Source organism: Triticum urartu, chromosome 6A (assembly GCF_056163025.1).
Source record: "Triticum urartu cultivar PI428250 chromosome 6A, HENAU_Tu73, whole genome shotgun sequence".
NCBI classification, from domain to species: Eukaryota; Viridiplantae; Streptophyta; class Magnoliopsida; order Poales; family Poaceae; genus Triticum; species Triticum urartu.
This window is the reverse complement of record NC_141878.1, coordinates 64,727,532-64,737,817: the sequence shown is the minus strand read 5'-3', so window position 1 is coordinate 64,737,817 and position 10,286 is coordinate 64,727,532. Positions and strand designations below refer to the sequence as shown.

Here is a 10,286-nt window from a genome sequence, read left to right as displayed (position 1 = left end):
CAACAAGTAGATCACCATTTTAGAATTATATCAATCAGAGGACTTAGCAAGTCTCTTCCATCTACCTCTGTCTGAGGAGGCTTATGAACAGTTCCAGGAACTTGAGATACTGCTTCAACATCTAATTATCACCACAGAGGCTGATCGGTGGCAATTACCTAAGGGCTCAAATCACTACAATGTTTCTAAACTCTATAGATTACTTGTCGCTGCACTTGAGGTTTTGCCAGTGGTCAAATGGATTTGGAAAACATGCTGCCAGCTAAAGCACAAGATCTTCTATTGGCTCCTCACAAATGATAGGTTAAACACACTCGCTCTCTCCTTCAAAGAAAACAGTTCTCTATTCAGGATTACACTTGTGTGTTGTGTAGCATGCAGGTTATGGAAACCAGAGATCATCTATTCTTCCATTGCCTCTTTGCACAACTATGTTGGTCATAACTTTGCCCATTTTACTAAACTGGATGGATGGCTTCATTTTACTAAACTTCTTTCATATGGAAAGTCTTTTCCAACGACACTATGTTGACAGTACCCAGGCCCAGGATAATTTGACTTACTTATCGTCGACATTGCTTTCAGTGCCCACGCGGGCTTACATTCAGCGACAAATCGAAACAATGGACCTCTGTGGCCAGTTTAAAACGACAGTGAAATAGACAGGAGAAGATATGCACATCAAACGGCTGATGTAAAATCTTATTTTTCTTCTCTCCTTTCTTTGTCAACATTTGTAGGTGCCTAGTTGGGAGCTATGGCCGTGGCATCCCCAAACCGTTACGTCCACAGCTCATGCGAGGACCATTCGATAGTGACAGATAAACTACAGGACAATTGAAGTCCTCATGTCTCACTTCGTCACTTGTTTGTTACAGAAATATCAACCAATGGCGACAACAGATATTTTCAGAACACAAAAGAAAAGCCTGTTTTCATCATTCCTTTCCCACAAATGTATACTAAACTCTATTTTGTCCAACTAGAACCGCTGAATTCGAAGTTCACTTTGCAAAGCAATGAGCACATCTGCGACATAGAATGTGATTTTGATGGGTTATTAGAGCAAGAAACAAGCACTTCAGAAGGGTACAGACATCCATGGGGTTCATCCTGGGAAGAATGCGTCGATGATATTGGCATTGCACATGCATATGCTTAGTGGTGTACATAGGAACCGTCAACGTGTCTACTATCTAGTATCTACAAAAAAATGGCCAAGGGAGCACCACTAATGGAGCCTACTGCACATGGTATGATAAGTGGTAAATGGCTAGCATCTCATTATCCTTCCATCGTATGCAGCCATGCAAGTGGTTTCTGTGGCGAGGTTATCCTCAGCCGCTGCTCATCTTGCACAATCTGCGGTTTGTAGTTCTGCCTTTTGTAGCTACTATGGCATGCCTGATTGCTGGATGAGCCGCAGGACACCCCTGTAACTGCATCCCCAAAGGGCAGCTGAGTTTCTGAAACCGGGAGCCCTTGAAAGAATTTCAATGCTAAATCCAGCCTCTCATGATCTCGCATCAGCGGAAGCTTGTGGAAAGAATCTCAAAGGAAGGTCCCTTATTCGCATACCACTTCCCCAGTACGATGCAAGAGTCAAACCAAATATTGCCATGACAACAACAGAACATGCTGCAGGAACTGCCTGACTAATTCCAAGAAACTGGGTAGCAAGAAGCCCAGCTAGGGTGGAGCTCTGCATTCCAGTACACACTGATATAGTCCTACAAACTGGTTCTTCTTGCCTACACATAAGGGCAGAAAGAAAGTTAGCCAAACAGCATCAAGGAACTTCAGAAGTATAGTTTTATGCCAAAAATAGATTGCTGACTCAAAACGTAATGTAACAGAAGCCAGTAATGAGGATGTGATACTATTTGACCTTTCCAGACACAGGATGAAGGTACCAAATGCTGCAAATAACAGGCCATATATCACAATCGTAACCACATTGAATTAAGTTCCAGTTTTGGAAATTAATGGCCATGACAAATGTGAACAGGAAAAATGATCACCTTTTCTAATAGGTTAGATTAAAGGAATAATTCAGGTAAAATATACAAATATGGGACCACAAGACTTGTCACTGGCATATAAACATAATATGAAATATGATATGTCTAACACATTTCGCCATTTTAAGCAAGAATTTCAACATATGTTTTCAAAAGGAAACTACTTGACTGAAGCTCAAAGTGACTAACACAAAAAGTAAATGACAGAATTTACTTATTTAGTGAAATCGGTCAAGATTTCCCTAGAGGCAGATTATCATTTCCTCTTAGATGATAAATAGGAGGCGCAGACATAACAGAAAGCAGCATCACAGAAAAAGATTAAATCGTGCTTTAGCAAGATCGTGGGCAAAAAATCAGTTATGCAGGAAGAGCATTAGAAATGAATAAAAGTGTAATCATGGCCAGTGGCGGAGCTTGCCAAAAAAAGCTGGGCGGGCTGAATGGGCCAGGCTGCAAGGAATTACTACTAGCTGGCATTCTACAACCCATGGGCTAGCTATATTGTGAGAAAAAGCTGCAGAGCTGGGCGGGCCATGGCCCATTTGGCCTTGCCTAAGCTCCGCCAGTGATCATGGCATTTAATGATTACCTCAACTGAGGCAACTTGGAAACCCAGTAACCCACAACAAAGGCCGCAATGTGGAAAGTCACTATGGGGAGAAGTAACATGAATCCCTGTGATGAGAGGAGCATGGTCCTATTTATAGCAAGAGGGCTCCCAATACAGAGTGATGTGCACACCATAGCAACAAATGGCATCACTGGTTGTATGACATTAACCACTGGTTTTGCATAGGTATTCAGAAGGAGACCTAGTGTCACAGGCAGAAGAACCACCTGGGGAAAAAAAATCGGAAATCAGTGTAAAATAAAGAAAGACATTGCTAATTAGCAAGAAACCACCTGGAACTGGAACAATTTCATTACCTGGAGAATCGATTTCGCCATTGCAATTCCATTAACCGGAACCACTGAACCAATCAACAAACCAGTGAGAATAGGTGTCACAATCACCGAAGATATGGTGGAGTAGGTTGTGAGCAGAATACTCAACGCAACATCTCCTTTCCCCAGGAAGCTAGCATAGCTCGAAAGCTGCGCACCCGAGACACAGCATGTAAGCATGAAACCCGCGAAGAAGGCTGATGGCATCCGGAACACCCTTGCGATTAGCACCCCCAGCAGCGGCTTCAGCATGTACTGGGCCATGTACCCAATCGACAGCGGCACAGGCCTGGATTTGGGAACAAAACACACGACCAGACAAAGAATGGTTTCACATTTGCTCTATGATCTTGGGTGAAGCAGTAGAAGAGTGAAAAATATACCTCTTGAAGGCCAGAGCGAAGTCGTCGAAGGATAGTTTGATGCCAATGGAGAGCATAATGCCCCCAAGTGCAGGTGCGTACAGCTCCTTGGACACCCTTAAAAAGGACTTACAATAATCAAATCAATCAATGACCATGTGCTGCTAGCTGTGCAAAATTCCAAGCAAAGAATCTTCTTGAAGCGTCCAGTGGATGCTTGGCTCACCAGGAGAAGGTGGCAGGGTTGCCGAGGGCGGCGACGGCCGTGGCGACGACGACGAGCGGGAGCAGCGCGGAGACCGCCTCCGAGGGGTCCACGGCCCCCTCCGCGTCCGACGGGGAGGCATCGGCCTCGGCGCTGAAGGAGAGCAGCCAGGCGCTCCCCTCGCGGCGCGGCCAGCCGACGCGGCCGAGCGACGGCGCGGAGCAGAAGGTGGTGGGCGCCGCCGCCCGCCGCCGCCGGAGGAGGGACGCTGGGGAGGCGCACGGCTGCGGCGGGGAAGAGATGAAGCGCAGGGGGCGGAGAGGACGGTGCGAGTTGGCGTGGGCCAGTGCGTAGCGAGAGGGGAGGGAGGAGGAGGCGGCCACCACGGCGACGGACATGGCGACGGCGAGAGGCGGTGTGAACCGGATTGGGTGGTCGTGGAGGAGGGGCGTGGGCACCTCGAGAAGATAGAATGGAGGAGGTGCCCGTGTATGTTTGGGCGCGCTCGACCGGACCAGGTGTGCGCTCCCCGATTTGGCACCTGTCTTTCCAAGGTGGGTTTTTTTTTCTAGGGGTTTCCTTTTTTTTAGGGGTTCTAGGGGTTTCCAAGGTGGTGCCTAAACCTTCCCTCAAAAAAAAAAGGTGGTGCCTAAACCTGATCATACCATAGACTAGGCCCAGTTCCCGGCCAAGCCGGGCCGGGCTTCACAAAGCCCAAGACAATCCCAGGCTTGAGCCCGAACCGAAGCCTGAAAATGTGTCTCCTCATGCCTAAGCTTGGCCTGAATGCAAGCCCGAAAGCCTGGCATGAATGTTGTTTTTCTGTTAGTGCACGTGTAAGCCTGGTCTGAAACCCGAAAACCCTACCAAAAACTTGAAACAAGGTAACCCGAACTTGGCCCAAATATTCTTTTCGGCTGCAAAACGAAGCGACGGCCTCATGAGGTCCTGGTTTTTCGAGTTGGGCAGCTGATACGTCTCCGTCATATCTATAATTTTTGATTGTTCCATGCCAATATTATACAACTTTCATATACTTTTAACAACTTTTTATACCATTTTTGGGGACTAACATATTAATTCAGTGCCCAGTGCCACTTCCTGTTTGTTGCATGTTTTTCGTTTCACAGTAAATCCATATTAAACGGAGTCCAAACGGGATAAAAACTAACGGAGTTTTTTTTGGAATATATGTGATTTTTTGGAAGAAAAATCAACGTGAGACGATGCCCGAAGGGGGCACGAGGCAGGGGCGAGCCCCGGGGGGTCAGGCGCGTCCTGGGCCCTCGTGGTCATCCCGTAAGGCGGTTGATACCCTTCTTTCGCCGCAAGAAAGCTAATATCCAGATAGAGATCGCGTTAAAATTTCAGCCCAATCGGAGTTACGGATCTCCGGAAATATAAGAAACGGTGAAAGGGCAGAATCTGAGAACGCAGAAACAGGGAGAGACAAAGAGACAAATCCAATCTCGGAGGGCTCTCGCCCCTCCCATGCCATGGAGGCCATGGACCAGAGGGGAAACCCTTCTCCCATCTAGGGAGAAGGTCAAGGAAGAAGAAGAAGAAGGGGGGGGGCTGTAACGCCCTCGATGCGGCTATATCTCCCACGTGTCGAAGCACGACTTAGAGGCATAACCGCATTGAAAGCAATGTCGCAAGTGAGGTAATCTTCACAAACAATCCATGTAATACAATAAGGGAAAAGATACATAGTTGGCTTACAATCGCCACTTCACACAATTACATGAATAAAGCATTACATCACCCAAATACAATCAAGGTCCGACTACGGAACCAAAATAAAAGAAGAACCCCAAATGCGACAGGGTCCTCGATCGACCCCAACTGGGCTCCACTACTGATCAACTAGAACGAAACAACACAAAGGACAAGATCTTCATCGAGCTCCTCCTTGAGCTTGGTTGTGTCATCTACTCGGTAACATCGGCACCTGCAAGCTGGTTTTGGAAGTATCTATGAGCCACAGGGACTCAACAATCTCGCACCCTCGTGATCAAGACTATTTAAGCTTATAGGTAAGGTAAAGGTATGAGGTGGAGCTGCAGCAAGCGACTAGCATATATGGTGGCTAACATACGCAAATGAGAGCGAGAAGAGAAGGCAAAGCACGTAAAAGAAATCTATGATCAAGAAGTGATCCTAGAACAACCTACGTCAAGCATAACTCCAACACCGTGTTCACTTCCCTGACTCCGCCGAGAAGAGACCATCACGGTTACACACGCGGTTGATGTATTTAAATTAAGGTCAACTTCAGGTTTTCTACAACCGGACGTTAACAAATTCCCATCTGCCCATAACCGCGGGCACGGCTTTCGGAAGTTCAAATCCCTGGAGGGGTGTCCCAACTTAGCCCATGACAAGCTCTCACGGTCAACGAAGGAATAGACCTTCTCCCAAGACATTCCGATCAGACTCGGTATCCCGGTTCTACAAGACACTTCGACAAGTTAAAACTAAACCAGCAACACCGCCCGAATGTGCCGACAAATCCCGATAGGAGCTGCACATATCTCGTTCTCAGGGCACACTCAAATGAGACATCCTACGAGTAAAACCAAACCTCAAGTTGCCCCGAGGTGGCCCCGCAGTCTGCTCGGTCGGACCAACACTCAGAGGAGCACTGGCCCGGGGGAGTTAAAATAATGATGACCCTTGGGCGCGCGACCCCCAAGGGAAAAGAAAAGGCTAGGTGGCGAATGGTAAAACCAATGTTGGGCATTACTGGAAGAGTTTTATTCAAGGCGAACTGTCAAGGGGTTCCCATTATTACCCAACCGCGTAAGGAACGCAAAATCCAGGAACATAACACCGATATGACGGAAACTAGGGCGGCAAGAGTGGAACAAAACACCAAGCATAAGGCCGAGCCTTCCACCCTTTACCAAGTATATAGATGCATTAATTAAATAAGATATATCGTGATATCCCAACAAGTAAACATGTTCCAACAAGGAACAACATCTCCATGTTCCAACAAGGAACAAACTTCAATCTTCACCTGCAACTAACAATGCTATAAGAGGGGCTGAGCAAAGCGGTAACATAGCCAAACAACGGTTTGCTAGGACAAGGTGGGTTAGAGGCTTGGTTCAACAATATAGGAGGGATGATAAGCAAGTGGTAGGTATCGCAGCATAGGCATAGCAAAAGAGCGAGCATCTAGCAAGCAAAGATAGAAGTGATTTCAAGGGTATGGTCATCTTGCCTGAGATCCCGCAAGGAAGAAGAACAAGTCCATGAAGAAGACAAACGGACGTAGTCGAACGGTTCCTCACAAACGACGTTAACGGAACCAACCCGAAGAAGCAACACCGGAAAGAAGCAAACAACATAGTAAAAAACCACCACATAGACATGGCATGATGCGCAAACAAGTATGATGCATGTCCGGTTTAATGAAGCATGGCATGGCGAAATGCACAAACAATCCTACAAATTAAGTGGAGTTCAACATGCAACTCCGTTGCATATTGACGAAACACCACATGCAAGTTATTTAGTTCGATCTCGTTTATGTACCCAACAATATTAAATGTTGTTAAACATGGCAAGAGGGGAAGCATGATGAAACTATCTAATCTAGGCAAGTTTAAATGAGGCTGGAACAACAAAACAACAAGTCCGGAAACTCCTCATGTGCATAATTTAGGTTTGGTACTGTTCTGCCCTAAACATTATTTTAAAGTTGTTAAACATGAAAGATGAGTGCACCATGATAATCTAGGCATTTTTCCACCCCATTTACATATAAAGTTTATTATATTTGGAGCTACGGTTATTTAGTTATGAATTAAATCATTTTAGCATGGCATAGGAGTAAATTAATGCAAACAACAGTTTAAGCATTTTTAACATGGATGAAAGTTGCATATTATTAAACTAGATGAAATTCTAAGCATATTTCATATATAAAGTTTTTCCATATGATGCACAGTTGAGAAGTTATTAAATGCATGAAGCACAAGGGGTTTTCTGTAAAACAGGCAAACTCTCGATAAATAGACAAATCGCAGAATGGAAAAAAAATGTGACATGGGCCGAATCTGGCTGGCCCAACCGCACAGAGGGGCTGGAGGAGCTGCTCACTCATGGGCTAAGGCCCGGTTCGGTGGGGAGGCGGGCAGGCTTGGAGCTAGGCCAAGCAAGAGGCCGCGGCTGGGCTGGATCGGGCGAAGGGGAGGCGGCCCGCGCGAGGGGGATCTCGTCCCCGACTTCCCGCCGAGGCCGAGGCGAGCCATGGTGGCGGCGGCAGGGACTGGTGGTGGCCTGAGGCGGCGGGGCGAGGCGGTACCGGCAGGAATGGACAGATCCGGGACTGGGGAAGCCGGATCCGGTGTCGGAGGTGGCCGGCAGCGCTCGGGGAGGCTCCAGATGTGACGAACGATGCCCTGGAGAGAGAGAGACTGGGTGAGGACAAGCGGGAGACGCAGGGAAGGAAGAGGGAGGCGCGGGGCAGTGGCGCTCATTTGCGGGGCGGTGGCGGCCTGAACGAGGTCCGGCGACGAGCGATGAAGTCCGGCGAGGAGGCAAAGTGCGGGACGAGGCGACGAACTCCAGGTGGCGGGGACGAGCAGGAAGGAGCTCGGGGCAGGGGCGCCTGCGGAGCTGTGTGCGCACGGCGGTGGCTCGGGCCCGGTGCGGTGCGAGGCGGGCTGTGGATGGGCCTCGCAGGCCTGGCGCGGTGGATCAGAGGCAGGGAGGCGACGTGGCAGCGTAGGAGTGGTGGAGGCCGGTGGCTTCGGTGGTGCTAGCCAGTGGAGATGCGCCAAGTGGCGGAGGGGGGTTCGGCCGGCACGGAAATGGAGGTGGTCGGCGGCGCTGATGATTAGGGGCGCGGAATTGGAGGTGGAGGGGAAGGAATGACCATATTTGGAAGGAGGGGTTTCCTTATATAGGCAGGGTTAGGGTTTGAGGGGTTAGGAGAGGTTTTCGGAGCCTCCGATCGCGATCCGACGGCTCCGGACGCGAGGAGGGGTAGGTTGGAGCTTGTGGGCTGTGCAGAAGGCCTTAGACTGAGACAAGAGAAGGGAGAGACCCAGCGTCTGTTTCCGAAAACCAAAAACGTCCGACGTTAGACCGACTATAATGTCGCTATAGTTATCCGTTGGGCTATCAAACAAACTCCGAATGCGATGAAACTTGGCAGGCGGCCTACCTACAACATAACAACACCGCATGCCAACTTTCAACCCATTCCGAGAACATTTTTCCGGCCACTTATAAAATAATATTTCAGACATGCCGCGGGCGCGTGCAAGTGTGTCTGGGCTCAGAACGGACAACGGACGGAACGAGGAGAAACCCGGACGGATGCAGGTTTTGAAAACATGATGATGCAATGCATATGATGACATGATGAAATGCAACACGCAAGCAAAAGACATGGCAACAACAGCGAATAACTGGACGACACCTGGCGCAACGGTCTCGGGGCGTCACAACACTCCACCACTACGAGAGGATCTTGTCCCGAGATCTAGAATGGCACCGGAGGGAAAAACGTAAGAGAAAGAGAAGAGGTAAAACTAAGTTGCTTCTTTGACAAACGAGTGAGACCAAAGAACCTTGAAAAGGTTAAGCCATTTCGAGAAAAGAATACAACGAAGGTGAACAAAGTCGAAAACACTCCGTTAGAAAAAAAGGACAAAGAACATTACAAAAAAAAACCTTGAGGTTGGAGGGCAAGATATATATTGAAACCACTCCGGTTAAGTCAAGATAGAGAAGGATTAAGAATGATATAATTTGGACAGCACTCCGACTGAAAATGGAAGGAATTAACAAGAACTTGACAAGATGAGAGGATACTTGATGAAAACACGACACACTGCCTTCGGAACTATTGAATGAATGGAACAAGGGGTAAGAAAGATTTCAGACGGCACCCCGGTTGAGAAGGAAGCCAAAAACTTGACAGAATGGGAAGAACTTGAGAAGAGGGAATGACACTCCGGTTAAATGGATAAACATGACAAGAACATGATCTTTGAAAAAAACGAGATGATGGTTGAATATAGCAACAATACCATGCCTCCGGAACGAATGTAAGAATGGAATCAAAAGAACGGAGAGGAAAGCAACATCTTCTACCTCAAATGAGCTTGAAAAGCATCTTTAGGAGAAGGGTCAAACGGAGTTGTTGGAAATCCAACAACGAAAAGAATAAGCTTGATATGGTCTTATGGAATACATCTCAAAAATTATGAGGTGACAACCTGCCACTCACGGGAAGAAGAATTGGATTGGCATGAACAGGGAGACGAGAAGCTTATTTCACCGGGAGGATAAATGAAGAACTTGGATCATTGATAAACACCATAAGAGCGACAATCCTTAAAGGAAAGCTTTAGGAGAAATATAACCCAAGATAACTCCAACGAACAGTTTGATGGATTTAAAATACCTCATTCTTAACAACATGTGATTCGTGAAACATGAACTCAAATTATCAAGAATGACATAATACCACCTCCAATAATACAGAAGAAAGAATTGCACTCCGGATTACAATATGAAGAAAGCTTGAGCTTCTTAGAAAACAATCTCGATGAAAAAGTTGGAGAAGGAATTAAATCCTTGATGGACCATTATGTAGAACCTTCATGAAGAACTCCGTTAAACAAAAGAATGATCAAACGGAAAGAAAGAGAAGTTGAAAACACAAGGTGAATCCTTGTACCGATTTAGATGAAACTCCGTGGTGAAAAAATTGTAAAGGTTGGAACT

General features: G+C 47.2%; 1 protein-coding gene across 1 annotated transcript; it reads right to left on the bottom strand.

Annotated features, from left to right (window-relative positions):
• Nucleotides 1-1,114: 1,114 nt before the first annotated feature.
• LOC125513262 (Sodium Bile acid symporter family) lies at nucleotides 1,115-4,065 on the bottom strand. Its single transcript, XM_048678335.2, has 5 exons — nucleotides 3,558-4,065; nucleotides 3,353-3,448; nucleotides 2,952-3,258; nucleotides 2,614-2,861; nucleotides 1,115-1,751 (listed from the first exon to the last, which is right to left on the bottom strand). The coding sequence occupies exons 1-5, from the start codon at nucleotides 3,932-3,934 to the stop codon at nucleotides 1,514-1,516; spliced, it is 1,266 nt and encodes a 421-aa protein (XP_048534292.1). The 5' UTR covers nucleotides 3,935-4,065; the 3' UTR covers nucleotides 1,115-1,513.
• Nucleotides 4,066-10,286: the final 6,221 nt, after the last annotated feature.